The 16,696-nt window shown below is 36.8% G+C and overlaps 1 protein-coding gene across 12 annotated transcripts in view; it reads left to right on the top strand.

Annotated features, from left to right (window-relative positions):
• The window catches only part of VPS8 (VPS8 subunit of CORVET complex), a 256,338-nt gene that overhangs the window by 44,515 nt on the left and 195,127 nt on the right, over positions 1-16,696 (top strand). For all 12 annotated transcript variants that reach the window (XR_005792281.1, XR_005792282.1, XR_005792283.1 and 9 more), the window contains 5 exons: positions 2,363-2,443; positions 6,325-6,495; positions 14,339-14,413; positions 15,288-15,323; positions 16,461-16,551. Coding sequence is in view for 9 of the 12 variants with exons in the window: in XM_040480980.1 (XP_040336914.1) it covers positions 2,363-2,443; positions 6,325-6,495; positions 14,339-14,413; positions 15,288-15,323; positions 16,461-16,551 (454 nt within the window). In the remaining 3 variants the exon portion in view is untranslated. The remainder of the gene's footprint in view (positions 1-2,362; positions 2,444-6,324; positions 6,496-14,338; positions 14,414-15,287; positions 15,324-16,460; positions 16,552-16,696) is intronic.

Genomic DNA, 16,696 nt, shown 5'->3' on the forward strand with positions numbered 1-16,696 from the left:
TTTTTATTCGGTGTGGCAAACAAAAGCCTGAGTACCAAATCTGGCCAACTGCTTGATTTTTTAAATAAAGTTTTATTGGAACACGGTCATGCCCATTTGATTATGTATTATTTGTGGCAGCTTTCACGCTACAGTGGCAGGAATGAGCAGTTGTTACAGGACTGTATAGTCCACAGAACCTAGAATATTTATTACGTGGCCTTTTACAGAAAAAGTTTGGTGACCCCCTGATCTAGTTTACATAATTGGCCTAGATTGGTAATGAGGAGTTGTCACAGGTTCTTAGGTAATTAAAGAGATAAAGATGTGATTAAAGTGGTATTTTAGGAAGATCGATGTGGAAGTAGGAGAAAGAATAGATTATAGGTGGTAGCAGGGAAATGGAGGGTTTTGTTCTTGTGTCAAAGCAGGTGTGAGGTTTTTAGACCAGGATGCTTGGTTGCAGTGAGAGTTAGGGATGACATTTTAAAGGAAAGATGAAGCTTCTTATCTTACTGCATCTGGAAACTGAAGGACATGAATGAAACATTTTGATTCTGACTTTGCATTTTACAAGCATGAACTATTTGAAAGGTTAGGGTTACAGAGGATTTGAATGTATTGAGATAGAAGTGAAGGTGTGATTCTTAAGTGTTCTCTCAGGGAATGTCCTCTGGGCAGATGGCAATCCAGGTCTGCAGTGCAAGTGAGAATTTCAGAATAGAGATGTAGTTGAAGCTGTGAAGATCAAAAGCCAGAGCATCCATAACCTTGGTGGGCACTCACAAGGGAAAGGGAAAAAAAAAAAAAGTCAAGAAAGAATGTTCCAATAAAGGCACCCAGAGGTAGAAGGGGAAGTAAGATGGTATGGTGTCACACAGGAGACATAGGAAAGGTTTCTGGACCATGTCAGTTTCAGGGTAATAGCATTATTAAATAAAGATCAAGGGGGAAGACTGAAGATAAGACCACTGGATATGCAAATGTTCTTGATTAGAAACTTTTCAGAGGACTGAATAACAATGGAATGGAGGTGGAAGCCACAGTGTAGAGCCTTGTTAAAGAAATGGGTGTGTAGGAGAACAAATTCACATAATCATTGCATTTAGCCAAAAGAGGAAAGACAATGATTAAATGTCTGTAAGAAACAAATCAAGGAAAGGCTTTTTGCTTTTGTTTTTTAATTTGAAGATAGAAAAGTCAGAAACATGTTGGATAGCAAAAGGAAAAGGGCCTTTTAAAGGGAGTGTGAATGAATATGCCAGCAAGGGAGGGGTAATATTAAACACTGATGGAGGGGGTGGGATTTAGAGTGTATAGAAATGAAGGGATTTTCTTTAGCAAGGGCTCCAGTGAATCTTAGGAGAATAGGTAACGTTGGCATTATTGTTTGTTTGTTTGTTTGTTTGTGAAACACTTTCAGCATATGCCAAATAGGGAACAATTTGGTGCTTATTTTCATTTTTCAAAGGACGAAACTGAGAAAGAGTAAGTGATTGGCCTTCGGTCACACAGCTATAATAGTGGAGCTGAAACACATTCTCCTTCTGCTAGAGTATCATTTCTTACAGGGGAAGTGACTTAGTGAACCAAAGATGAGAGAATATGAAGGGCCTACATTAAGAGGTCTCAGTTGTTAAGGTGTCTGGAGAGGTCAACACTGTAAGTGATTGGAGCAAAGAGACATTGGGGCTTAAGGGGAAAGAGAAATTGGGGCTTAAAGGGAAAGGAAGACATCTAGAACACTACTGTGGGAGAGTGTAAGAGAACCCAGGTTGGATGGGATGTCATGCATTTCAGGAGGGTTGGATTACTACTGTGTCTCTTTTTCAGTGCTCTGTCACCTTGGAGTAGAAGTAGAGAAAGCAAATTATAAGGATGATTAAAGATTAGAGACTGTATGTACACATATGTAAATAAAATATTGACACTTGAGCTTCTCTTGGGAAATTTTGGGTCTATTTGAGCTGTAATAGCATACTTCAGAAAAGTCTAGTTTTGTCCCAGCTTCCTTCTTGTTTGTTTTTTTTTTTTTTAATGACCTGTTTGACTATCACGCCATGTTGTCAATCCCATTTTATGCTTAACTCTAGCTAAGTACAGTCACTGATGGGATGAAGTTAGTTTGTTCTGAATTATAGTAGAGTGAAAATGCATGAAGTACTGACAACTAGACCACTGTCACATATGCCTTGGATTTCACTATAGATCATGGTGTGAATGTTTTTTTTCATTTGCGTAATAGTTTCTGTAGTTGCCAATATTTCTGGGCTTATCCATAATGTGAATGGAAATCATTTTCTAGGTGGAGTATAATTAAGTACCTAAAAACAAGTCGCTCAAAAAGCAGCTGGTGTTTAGGTGGTTTTTATTTCATCATCAGGTGAAGAGAGATGAGTCTGGAGCAATACATGTTACTAAGCAAAAGCATCTTCACCTCTACTATGACCTCATCAACTTCACTGTGAGTATTATTCACGTTGATGTGCCCCATTCATTTCATGTAATTGTTTTGAGTCTGTGGTGTATTTGAACTACCAGGATTTCTGTCACGAACCATGACCTTTAGGATTATGTAAAATATGGACAGAAGTGAAGTTCTGTTTATACTGAATGGAGTCTGAGTTTGGTATGATGCCATCATATTTTTAATTGCCTATCAGCCTTATGTCCTGTTGAACACCACAGGATTAGGAAAAGTTTTCTTTGATGTCCTGATTAGTTCAAAGGGGTGTTCAGAAGAATTTGGGTGGATTTCTTAAAGATCATTGCCTGGCTTTCTTGGTAAATACACTTTTGTACTTTTGGGCTTGTCCTAATTGGTTCAGGAGTTTATGTAATTCTTTTTTCGTGGCTAAAAGCTTAGCAGAATTTTCTCTATATGACACCTCTCAGTCCTTCCTGAGCAACTTGTTGGTTTAAAAAAAGAGAGTATGTCTTTTTTTTTTTTTAATTTTTTTTTTCAACGTTTATTTATTTTTGGGACAGAGAGAGACAGAGCATGAACGGGGGAGGGGCAGAGAGAGAGGGAGACACAGAATCAGAAACAGGCTCCAGGCTCTGAGCCAACAGCCCAGAGCCCGACGCGGGGCTCGAACTCACGGACCGCGAGATCGTGACCTGGCTGAAGTCGGACGCTTAACCGACTGCGCCACCCAGGCGCCCCAGAGTATGTCTTTTTTGTATCAAATTTTATCTTTTCTTTTTCAAATGGTGTGTCCATTTTGTAAGTAGTGTAATTATAATATTTCTAGGTTTCTATCATTAATCCTTTTGGCATATCAATATCCAGTGAAATATTCTATATATGCATGAATATAGGCAACCTTAGATAAGAGACAGTGCCTCATTTTTCTAATAAAATGGCTAAAAAAAGTTACTCCCCTAACTTGATGATATGTAACTTTTTAGGATATAGATGAAATGATCTTTTCTTTATAATATACAGTTTATTAATTTAGTTGCACATTGTCTTTTCATCTCACATGTAGACTATAAATTTAGAAATAATACTTTTTTCCATACTCATTTCATAAAGTAATTTTGTTCAAGTTCTTCTCATGAATGTAAGACATCAGTGTCTTTGTCATCACCAGAGCCCCTATTGAATTATCTGACAGTTTCCTAGAATTCTTCATCATTACTTCTGTTTAAGATATTTGAGATATGGCACTTCTAAAATCTGCGTGTAATTCTATCCCTGGAAAATTTTCCCTCGACCACAAGTAGCCATTCTCTGAATAGGAGGGCAGTAGGTTTTTTCATTTGTCCTGTGGCCTACCCATGATGCGACACTAACTGCATTGCTTTACAAGTTACCATTAAAAGTCTTGTTTACAACAATGTCAGCAGTTGCAGTCGTGAGGGTCTAATCTTCGAAATAATTGCTATGCCTGCTGACACTCTTTGTCATTCTGTCTGTTTTAACCAGGTGACCTGTGAAAGCATATAATATGATGTGATTAAAATGACACTTTATTTCTATGGTCTTCTTTCCAAAAACCTATATAACTCGAGTCTACTCATGAGAAAAGCACTAGACAAATCCTGAATGAATTACATTCTAAAAAATACCTGACCAGTGCTCTTTAAAACTGTTAAAGTTGGGGCACCTGGGTGGCTCGGTTGAGCATCCAACTCTTGATTTTGGCTCAGATTATGATCCCAGGGTTGTGGGATCGAGCCCCACATCCGCTCCACAGAGTGTGGAGCCTGCTTGAGATTGTTTCTCTCTCTCCCTCTGCTCCTCTCCCCTGTTTGTGTGCTCTCTCTCTCTAAAACAAAACAAAACAAAACTGTTAAAGTTATCGAAAACAAGGGAAGTATAAAAAAAAAAAAAACTGTCATAGTCAAGAGGAGCCTAAGAAGATGTGACAACTAAATGTAATGCAGTTCCCTGAATGAGAGCCTGAGACAGAAAAGGGACATTAGATAAAAATGAAGGGACTCTGAATGAAGTATGGATCTCAGTTAAAACTATGTATCAATATTGATTTTGGCTACTGTACTGATACAAGAAATTAATAGTAGGGGAAACTGTGTGTGGGACCGTAAGAGAAATCTCTGCACTGTCCTCAATTTTTCTGTAAATCTAAAACTGTAGTAAAAATAAAAAGTTTATTTTAAAAAACAGAATTGTGAACATGGCTAAAACTTAGCCAAATCTATTAATTATTACTGTGATTTGTTTTCATATTTGATGCTGCAAAGAGTTCCAAACCTGTCTGTAAAAATTCAAATAAGATATTTTACAGATAAGTGGTAATCTGGATTCAGGTATTCTTTTTCTCCTGTATTCTGTGAAGATACCTAAGTAATTTTTGACTTGAATTACCTAGATGATGATCTTGCTTGTATTTGTGAAAGGAGCCTATCTTTATAAAAATCCAAACAAAGAAGATAGCAACACTGGTTCTGACTGATAAGTGAAATGGTAAATAAAGAACAGATGTATACCCTCCTTAAAAAAAATAGGATGATAAATATTTTTCAAAACTGATGATCTCTCTGTAAAATGTATGACCGTTAGATTTTTCTCCCTGTAAAAAAAAAAAAAAAGCTAGCACTAAGGTTGTATAAGGCTAATAATGTGTCTTTCCTAAATGATACTTTGTTTTTTAAAATAATGAAGAGAGCACCTTGTAAGTGCTCTTTGTAAAGTCTTGAGTATCAAACTCCCTGTTCTGTGAGAGATAATTTTTGGGGGGGAAACCAAAACAGAGAAACACCCTTCCCTTATAGTAGCCACTATACGGTGACAGTGCATTTTCAGCATGTTAAAATGTATCCACTTTAACTTGTTTTTTTTTATATGGCATTATGCAGATAATCTCTGATGACATGGAATAGGTCATATAAATAAAACAGCATGAATGCCAGAGAGAGTGTAGGAGAAGCACTCTATTCTGGCTTATTTAGAATTCTAATTGAGCAGCTTTTAAAACTCCATTTATTTCCTGGGGAAGGATTGAAATTTAAAAAAAAAATCATTTTGAAAATAAGAAATCTTATATAAAACCCAAGAAATTTATCAAAATGGCATCCTTCAGAAGATTTTTAATATTATTATTAAGTTATTCTAAAATTATAATAGTACTTATTAAAGAAAATTTGGAACATAGAGAAATAGAAATAGACTCCCCGTAATTGGTAGGGAGGTTTTTTAAAGGAAATACATGTTTTAAACAGCTTCTGTTTTAAAACACATATAAACGCTAACAATCATTTGACGACCTAGGTTTAGGAAGTTTGTTTGCCTTTTTAAAAATTAATATCCGGGGTGCCTGGGTGGCTCAGTCGGTTAAGGATCCGACTTCGGCTCAGGTCATGATCTCACAGTCCGTGAGTTCAAGCCCCGTGTCGGGCTCTGTGCTGACAGCTCAGAGCCTGGAGCCTGCTTCACATCCTGTGTCTCCCTCTCTCTCTGCCCCTTCCCTGCTCATGCTCTGTCTCTGTCTCAAAAATAAATAAACATTAAAAATTAATATCAGACACACAAGAAATGCATATTTTGTCATTTTCCTTAAGTCATTTGTGCCAGTGTACCTTATAATTGTACTGAAACTAACATATCCTGTAATATATCTGTTAAAGCTCTTAGTTACCTTTTTTAAATACTAGGAGTCATTTTAACACCGTCAGACTCAATACCGTGTTGTGCACTGTCACCCACCACAGTGTGGCCACTACTGTCACCAGAGTAGTTCTTGCTGTGATTGTTTGTTATCAAGTTACTGAATGGATAAAATCCTCAATGTAATTTAACCTGAGTGGCCAGGCTTCCTTTTTGTCTTGAATGATGTGGGATGGGCCTCACGTTTGTTTTGTGGTGTGCTTGATTTGCAGTGGATAAACTCACGTACAGTTGTGCTCTTGGACAGCGTGGAGAAGTTGCATGTGATCGATCGGCAGACTCAAGAGGAATTAGAAACGGTGGAGATCTCAGAAGTTCAGTTGGTCTATAACAGCAGCCATTTCAAATCCCTAGCCACCGGAGGAAATGTTAGCCAGGCACTGGTAAGGGCAATCCATTATCTTAGTACTGCTTTGATAAACTTGGTATTTTGTTGTTGTTTGTTTTAGAAATAGGAACTGAGGAGTTAGTTAGGTGTGTCTTTAAAAGCCACTAGATGGAAGTGGATATGGGTGTGTTTATGAGTCTTCAGGGATGTGAACTAAAACAGTAATTCCTGTGGTCTTCTGTTAAAAAAATGTGACTAATATAATACCAAAGAATTTTAACTTTTATGCTAAAATAATAAAATGAAATTGCAAATTTATGAGAAAGAAATTATAAAAGCAGAATATTTTAGGAAGTTTAATATGGTGGCAATAAGCCTGATAGATTTAAGGGCCGAATGACTGGAGACAGATAGCCTGTGAGGCTTTGGAAATATTTGGGTGATTGGTAAAGGCTTTAGCAGGTGTGGTGGCTGTGGGAACTAAAAGGTAAAGATGGCTCTGAGAGGAGGAAAGAAGGTTCTTTAGAAACAGGTATATGAAATGTAGGAGTTGAGAGAGAAGGAAGACACAGAAGTATGATCTTAGTGTTAATTTTACTGTATTTTAAGCAACCACAATGATAGCCTTTTGCTAAAGGCAGTTTTACACATGTAGTTTACAGTTAAATTTCTTTGAATTCTGATCTCTTGTTTCCAAAAGCAATAATTTCTAAGCAGGAAATTTAGAGGCTTTCCTGGTTAATTTCATGGAAGAAAAAAGTAATGATGTTCATATTTAATGAGCATCTACTGTGTGATATGCAGCCATTGGTCACATCTCGCTGAGATATTAGGACTTCAGCGTTTAAAAAATATGTGAAAGGGTCTTCCATCCTCAGAATTTAGAAACCAAGAAAATCCAGACTAAGAAATGGTAATGCAGTAGAGTTCACTAAAGACTAATTATTATCCCACACTTACGTATTTTCTTGTGTTAGAATGGTTATTAAAAATGGTGTTTGACTTTGAACTTGTACTTTTGGCCAAGATGGATTAGTGGGCACTGGATTACTCTCCCGTATAGAAGAAAGAAAGAAAAAAAAACTTTTCAAGATACTGGCTACCAGGTAGTGAAGGCCAGCAATCTCTGACAAAATGGGAAACAAATGGCATGAGCCCTGTTATTATCCTAGCTTCTAGCCTAGAGAGAAGTTCTAGGCTGTAGCTCAGGGGTGAGGGACCCACTTGGAGTCCGAAGGACTCTGTAAACTGAGACTGTGGAAGACTAAGGTGGGTTGAGTTTACAGGACAGCGTAGGACAGTGTACTGGAGAGGACAGACAGCACCATACCTGTGGTTCCTTTGGGTATTCAGCAGACAGTTGATCAACAGACATATGAGGAAACTCCAAGAACTATGTGATAGGTTTGGAAGGAACTGTATCCAGTGCTCGCACTGGCTTGTTTATACCAGCCAGAATGGAAAGCTTCATGATTTATAGGGCATTGGGTAGAATACTCAGGTTATATCTTGGTTTGGTAGTGGGGAATAATTAGGACCAGAATAAACACTGCTCTGGTCCCTACTACAGATCTTAAAAGCAAGACCAGAAAGAATCAAACTGTTTCCACATAACTTAACTACCTTACAAAACAAAGCACAAGAATATTTTGTTTGTAATGTTTTATTTATTTATTTTGAGAGGGAGATGGAGGGGGCAGAGAGAATCCCAAGTAGGCTCTGCTCGGTTGGCGCAGAGATTGACACTGGGCTCCATCTCACAAGCCACAAGATCGTGATCTGAGCCAAAATCAAGAGTAGGACGCTCAACCAACTGAGATACCCAGGTGCCCCCCAAAAGCACAGGAATATCAATAGGAAAACAGAAATGTCCAGAACCCAACAAGATAAAATTCACAGTGTCTGCCATTCAGTCAGAGATTACTAGGCATGTAAAGAAGAAGAGAAACACAATTTAGAGTGAGGAGACAAATCAATCAAAACTGACTTAGACCAGAAACAGAGGTTAGAATTAGCAGACAAGGACATAACAGTTATTATAACTATAGTCCATATATCCAAAAAGTTAAGTAGTGACATGAAGGATATTTAGAAAAGTACAAATCTAACTTCTAGAGATAAAAATTACAGTGCTTGAAATGAAAAATGCCCTGGATGAGATTAATGTTAGAGAGTAGACATTATAGGAACATTAGTGACCTTGAAGATAGAGCAATAGAATTTATCCAAAATGAAACACAGAAAAAATAATTTAAAAAAAAATTTGTGACCTGTGAGATACATTGAGTAGGTTAACATACGAGCAGTTGGAATCTCTGAAGAAAAGGAGAGGAAGGGCGCCTGATTAGCTCAGTCGGTTAAGCATCATATTTCAGCTCAGGTCATGATCTTGTGGTTTGTGGGTTTGAGCCCCATGTTGGGCTCTGTGCTGACAGCTCAGAGCCTGGAGCCTGCTTCAGATTCTGTGTCTCCTTCTGTCTCTTTCCTTTCCCCACTTGTACTCTGTCTCTCTCTGTCTCTCAAAAATAAATAAAAATGTTTAAAAAAAAAAAAAGAGGAAAAAAATGGAAGAAGGAATGATCAAAAACTTTCCAAAACTATAAACACAAATTTTCAAGAAGCTCAGCGAACCCCGGACTTCAAGCTGTATTACAAAGCTGTGATCATCAAGACAGTATGGTACTGGCACAAGAACAGACACTCAGATCAGTGGAACAGAATAGAGAACCCAGAAATGGACCCACAAACGTATGGTCAACTAATCTTTGACAAAGCAGGAAAGAATATCCAATAGAATAAAGACAGTGTCTCTTCAGCAAGTGGTGCTGGGAAAACTGGATAGCGACATGCAGAAGAATGAACCTGGGCCACTTTCTTACACCACATACAAAAATAAACTCAAAATGGATGAAAGACCTCAATGTAAGACAGGAAGCCATCAAAATCCTAGAGGAGAAAGCAGGCAAAAACCTCTTTGACCTTGGCTGCAGCAACTTCTTACTCAACACCTCTCCAGAGGCAAGGGAAACAAAAGCAAAAATGAACTATTGGGACCTCATCAAAATAAAAAGCTTCTGCACAGTGAAGGAAACAATCAGCAAAACTAAAAGGCAACCGACGGAATGGGAGAAGATATTTGCAAACAGCATATCAGATAAAGGGTTAGTATCCAAAATCTATAAAGAACTTATCAAACTCAACACCCAAAAAACAAATAATCCAGTGAAGAAATGGGCAAAAGACATCAATAGACATACAGATGGCCAACTGACACATGAAAAAATGCTCAACATCACTCATCATCAGGGAAATACAAATCAAAACCACAATGAGATACCACCTTACACTTGTCAGAATGGCTAACATTAACAACTCAGGCAATGACAGATGTTGGTGAGGATGTGGAGAAAGAGGATCTCTTTTGCATTGTTGGTGGGAATGCAAACTGGTGCAGCCATTCTGGAAAACACTGTGGAGGTTCCTTAAATGCAGAAGAGCAACAGTAAGTATGAAAGCAGATTCCTCATCAGAAACAATTTGAGCAATCTCCAAAGATATATAGATGGTCAATAAGCATAGCCAAGATGCTCAGCGTTGTTAATCATTAAGGAAATGCATATCAAAACGCAATGAGATATTCACTTCATACCCACTAGGCCGGCTGTAACTAAAAACGTAGACAGTCATAAATATTGGTGAAGATAAGGAAAAAATGGGATTGTTATATGCTGCTGGTGGGAAATGGTACAGCTGCTGTGGAAAACATTGTGGCAGTTCCTCAAAATGTTCAACATATTCATGATGATTCATTTGAGCAATTTTCCTAGGTATATACCCAAGAGAAGTGAAAATACGTCCACACAAACACTTGTTCGCAAATATTCATGGCAGCATTATTCATAATAGCCAAAAAATGGAAACAGTCCAATGTCCACCACTTGGTAAGTGGATGAATAAAAAGTGACATAGCCACGTAATAGAATACTGTCCCACAATAACAAGGATGAACTACTGACACGTGCTACAACATGGATGGATGAACCTTTTCAAAAACTATGTTAAGTGAAAGAAGCCATATGGAAAGATTGATTCTGTGAGATGTCCAGAAAAGCCAAGTTTACGGAGATAGATGTAGAGTAGTGGTTACTTGAGAGTGGGAGTGGGAATAAGGGTTGACTGGAAATGAATAGAAGGGGTCTTTGTGGATTGATGGAAATGTTCTAAAACTGGATTTTAGTGATGGTTGGGCAACTGTAAATGTATTAAAATTATTGAATTTTACATTTAATGAGTGAATTATGTGGTATATAAATTATACCTCAGCACTGTTATTTAACAAGAGCTATTGACTGTTTAAAACAAAAATAATGTAATGTTTATGATAATGTGGAAGTAGTGTGTATGATGAAAATAGTGCATAGCAGGGAGTGGGGCATAGAAGTATATCATTATAAGGATTTACATTATACATCAAATAGTATGATATTACTTAAATGTAGATAGAGATGAGTTAAAGTTACATGTTGTAAACACTAGAGGAATCGCTGAAAAAAAGATGTGTAACTAAATAAGTTAATAGTAGTGACAAAACGGAATGTTAAAAAATATTAAATTCAGTGAAGCCTAAAAAATAGGAACAGACAATACAAGTAGAAAAAACAGTTAATATGATCATCAATCTAAAGCCAACCATATCAATTACAGCAAGTGGAAATAGTCTAAAGATTTCAGTTAAAAGGTAGATTGTCAGACTGGATAAAGAAATTTAAGAACCAAATCTGTGCTGTGGACAAAACGCGTGAAGTACGAAGACCTAGATAAATTAAAAGATGATAGAAAAAGACATACCCTGCAAACTCTAATCATAATCACTAGATTTCAGAGTAGGAAATATTGTCTGAGATAAAGAGAAATTTCAAATTGGTAAAAAGGGGTTACAAGAAGATAAACCATCTTAAAGATTTAAGCACCCAATGTCAGACCTCCAATACATGTGAAGCAAACACTGACAGAATGGAAAGGAGAAACTGACAAACCACAATTACACAAAACTCCTTTCGGTCATTAATAGAATTAGGAGACAGAAAATCATTAAAAGTGTGGAAGACTTAGACACTATTGATTGACCAATTGACCTAAGTGACATTTACAGAATATTCCACCAAACAAAAGCAAGTTACAAACTTTTTTCAAGAGCACGTGGAGTATGCACCAATATAGGTTATGTGATAAGCCATAAAACAAACTTTCATAAATTGTTGAAGGAATCATCAGAGTAAGTCTGGGAAGAACCCAAATATTTGGAATTTAAACCACACTTTTATAAATAACCCATGAGTCAAAGAAGAAATCTCAGAGGAAATTGGAATATATTTTAAACTGAATGAAAATGAAATTACAACATATCAAAATCTGGGGCCTACAGTTAAATCCGTTTTTAAGAGTAACTTACAGCATTACATACGTGTATTAGGAAAGAAGAAAAATCTCAAATTAATGCCCTAAGCTTCTACCTTAATTAAGGAAATAGAGAAATATAACTTAGATTGAAGAAAGAAATAAAAAGGTGAACGCAAATCAGTTAAATAGAAAATTGACAGACCTTAGAGAAAATCAAAGGAATCAAAAGCTGTTTCTTTAAAAGAGAAATAAAAAAAAAGTCTCTAGCGAGACTAATTAAGGAAAAGGGAAGACACAGTTACCAGTATCAGGAATGGAAGAGGTGTCATCACTGTAGAGAGTATAGATATTAAAAAGATAATGTGCATAATTTTATGCCAATGAATTCAACAACTTTAGGTGAAATGGCAAAATTCTTTGGAATGCACAGATTACCAAAGCTGACTCAAAAGCAATAGAAAGTCTAAGTCACTGTACATCAGTTAAAGAAATGATTGATTCTCTATAGAGAAGCCCCAGGCCCAGACAGCTTCACTGGTGAAGTCTGTCATATTTAAGGAAAAAAAAACTGTACACAAAAATCTTTAAAAAATGGAGGAAAAGGGAGCATGTAACTCTTTTTATGAGATTAGATTGATGATAAAATCAGACAAAGATACTACAATAGAGAACACTACAGATTAATACCCTCATAAGCATAGAAGCAAAAATACTCAAAATATTAGCAAATAGAAACAAGCAATGTATAATAAGAGTACTAACATGAGCAAATGCTGTTTATCCAAGGCATGCAAGGGTGCTTAACATTCAAAATCAATATAATTTACCGTACTAGTTGATTGTAAAAGAAAAACCATAATATCATCTCAGAAGTAAGTATTTGACAAAGTTCGATAGCCATTGCTGAGAAAATTCATGGCAAACTGGGAATAGAAGGGAACTTTTTCAACCTGATGATCAAGGGCATCTACACAATCTTAAAGCTAACATCATACTTAAAGTAGTATTGCCAAAAAAACCCCCCAAAATCAAAGATGCTGATTCTGATCAAACATCTTCTAGAGAAAATATGGAAGACAGAGGAACAAGTTAAAAGATTCCATGTGGATGCAGTTAGCAAAATCCAGATAGTGGGAAACTATGGAATTAAGTGTTCCAGTTTCTTCAACAGTTAACTTCAAGGAAAATAAAGGTTTGAGAGAGATGGAGTCAAAACCTATAAATTAAAAGAAAATTAAGGGGGCGCCTGGGTGGCGCAGTCGGTTAAGCGTCCGACTTCAGCCAGGTCATGATCTCACGGTCCGTGAGTTCGAGCCCCGCGTCAGGCTCTGGGCTGATGGCTCAGAGCCTGGAGCCAGTTTCTGATTCTGTGTCTCCCTCTCTCTCTGCCCCTCCCCCATTCATGCTCTGTCTCTCTCTGTCCCAAAAAATAAATAAACGTTGAAAAAAAAATTAAAAAAAAAAAAAAAGAAAGAAAATTAAGGGACCTATCAGCCAGCTCCAACATGTGGCCTTTCATTGGATCTTAGATTTAGTCAAATGAAATGTAGAAAAAGCAAAAACAAAACAACAAAAATCTCAACAACATTTGACATTTATGAGACCATTTGAAATCTAAACGCTGGATATTTCATACTAAGGAATGATTGTTAAATTTTTTAAAATATGCTAATGAAGTTCTGGGTATGTTAAAAAGGGCTAATTTATGCATATACTGAATTTTTATAAATGAAATACTCAAAGTCTGAGATTCATTTCAAAATTATACTATGTATAGGGGAGTCAGTGGGAATATAGGTGAGACAAGATTGGTGATGATATTGGTAATTAATGAAGCTGATTAATGGATGAAGAGTATTCTCTCTACTTTTGGATATATTTTTAAATTTCATAGCTTAAGTTTAAAGGTTATCCTAGTTATCAGTTATTGGCCATTTGCATATTTTGGGACATTTATAAATGTTAATATATTTAAGTTTCATAGAAACTGCATGGTTTTTCAAAGATGAAAAATGAATGTCAGAAGTTTGAAACATGTTTAGGGTCATACCTTAAGTGACCGAGCCAAAATTGGCAATCCAAATTTATCACATGGTAGGTTTCATTTCTCTTTTGCTGGGCTCTGCTGACTTCCATATATTATTCTGCTTTGTCTTCCAGTTTCTTCTTGTGTATTATATTGGTGTTTATTTCAAAGAACATGGAGGTGCCATTTTCAAACAGCCCTGTTCTTTGTCAGAAGCAGTGAATACCTGTCTTCCAGTAATGGGCAGGTTGCAGCATTTTCCCTTTAGATTTAGAAAGTAGGCCGTGGGTAGGCAGAGAATTAACTTTTTGCACTTTGTCTTTTCTGCCACTTCACTGACTGGCGCTTGACTGACATTTTTCCCTCACTAATTTGTGGGATAAAACTGTTGATCTAAAATGTCTGTGTAATTGACATTCTTTAAAATGTCAATTCTCTAATACATGTTATTTTTACTTTTTTTTTTTTATAGGCTTTGGTTGGAGAGAAGGCTTGTTATCAGTCCATCAGTAGTTACGGTGGTCAGATCTTTTACTTGGGGACAAAAGTAAGCTCTTCCACTCTGACTTGACATTTGTTTGTGCCAGGATAGTTGCGGCTGAAGGGGGTTGTTGGTACAGAGAGCAGTGCGTTACAAAGTGCATATTGATCATCAGGAATCTAACACTTTTAGGGTGTGTGTGTGTGTGTGTGTGTGTGTGTGTGTGTGTGTGTGTGTGTAATTTTTTTTTAAGGGATTTATTTTTTAAGTAACCACTGTGCCCAGTGTGGGGCTTGTACTCACAACCCTGAGATCAACAGTTGCATGCTCTAATGACTGAGCCAGCCAGGTGCCCCTTTCAGGGGTATATAGTTGTGATTTTTAGCTGATTTATTTTGCCTTTCAGACATTTTTACTTTCATTTAGGTTCTAGGATGCTTATTTTCTTGATTCAAGGATATACTTTCATAATATTTACATTTATGGTTTTCAAGACGAGGAAGATAGCTTATCATGTATATTTGTCATGTCCTTTAGCTTAGATCAGCTTAGGATATATTAAAATGCATTGAGGTATTTGACTTAAAATAGAATCACCGGAATAGGAACTTGTTTGTGTATCAATTTGTTCCTTGCTTTTTTTTTTTTTAACTTAGAGAAATATTCATTATTAAAATTCAAAATATTACAGGGATTTGGGGCATTCTTTGTTTCTTGCCTGTGGAATTAATTCCTTGGACTGTAGACTTAACTTTAAATATTTGTTTGATTTACTCTTTAATGTGGGCCCTTGAAAACCCTTTAGTAAATACTTCTAATTGTACTATGAAATATTTTTACCTAAAGAGATGTAAAATGAGATGCAGGACTGGGACAAATGTGTCTCCCAAACTAAGCTGTTAAAGATGATCATTTTAATTATTGTTTCTTTATTTTCTAGTCTGTTTATGTGATGATGCTGAGAAGCTGGAGAGAGGTGAGTTCAAAGTAATTTTATATGTTAGAGCTGTTGAATTGATTAGCATCTTAACATTCTGTTTTGACTTTGCAGGAAAAGATTATTTGGATTTGTGCTTTTTAATTTCAGAAGTATACATCAGAATCTTTATAACTATTAGGTACTTGATTTGCTAATACTGACTATAAATTAGGATTAGATTTAGCTACAAAAGTCAGGAAATTTAAAATAACAGTGGCTTCAATAAGATTTCTCTCTAATGTAAAAACAATCTGGAGGTAGGTAGTCTGTGGCTAGTGCAGCAGCTCAGTGGTCTTTAGTAGACTGTCCTATTCCACCATTCTTGTGTGTGGATTCTAGTCTCAAAGTCATTTAATGTTCCAGTGTGGCTGACGGAGCTCCAGCTGTTAAGTCCACATTCCAGGAAGGAGGAAGGGGAAGAGAAGGGCTGGCGCCTGCCTTTTAAGGTTATCCCCAGGGAAGGCCAAACTTTTCCACTTATTTATCATTGGCTAGAACTTAGTCACATGACCCCAAGTGGCTACCAGGGAGTCTTAGAAGTGTCCTTTTGCTGGTATATTGCTGTCTCAGGTAAACTTGGGATTTGTTACTAAGGAGGAGGGAATGGAGGCACCTGGGTGACTCAGTCCGTTGAGCGTCTGTCTGACTTCGGCTCAGGTCATGATCTCACGACTCCTGAGTTTGAGCCCCGCGCCAGGCTCTGTGCTGACAGCTCAGAACCTGGAGCTCACTTCTGATTCTGTCTCTCCCCCCACCCCCGCCCCTCCCCACTCAGGCTCTATCTCTCTTTCTCCTTCCAAAATAAATAAAAACATTTAAAAAAATTTTAAAAACAAGGGAGGAGGGTGTGAATGGATGTTGTGGTAAACAACTAACCTTTTCTGTTACAGTGACATTCCAGCTGTTTCCTCTTTTCATATTTAGGCCTTGTGGCTACCTGTATTAGCCCATACAATCACTGTACTATGTAGTGCTTTAAGAAATTGTTTTCATAGAAAAAAGATAGTCGCATGATTATTGGAATAATTTTAGCTGTTAAGCAACAACGTCTGAAAAGGTATTAGGTAGAATAGGAATTCTACCTAGTAGTTGGTCAGACAAAGGGGTTTAGCTTCTCTCATTTACTCATTTTAGAGAGTGGATCATCTTCTGAAACAAGATTGTCTTACAGAAGCCTTGGCTCTTGCATGGTCTTTCCATGAAGGAAAAGCAAAAGCAGTAGTGGGTAAGTTGACAGAATACCAGTGTAGTAGACATTGTTGTTCTGGAGTAGAGAAAATGAATACTAATCACTCATAGGACATTTTTTAGCATAGCGTTCAAATATTTTCTAAACAAGATGTCATCAAACCTTACAGACTTCCAGTGAA

The sequence above is a fragment of the Herpailurus yagouaroundi genome, unplaced genomic scaffold, assembly GCF_014898765.1.
Source record: "Herpailurus yagouaroundi ecotype Mexico unplaced genomic scaffold, PumYag 159, whole genome shotgun sequence".
Lineage (NCBI taxonomy): Eukaryota > Metazoa > Chordata > Mammalia > Carnivora > Felidae > Herpailurus > Herpailurus yagouaroundi.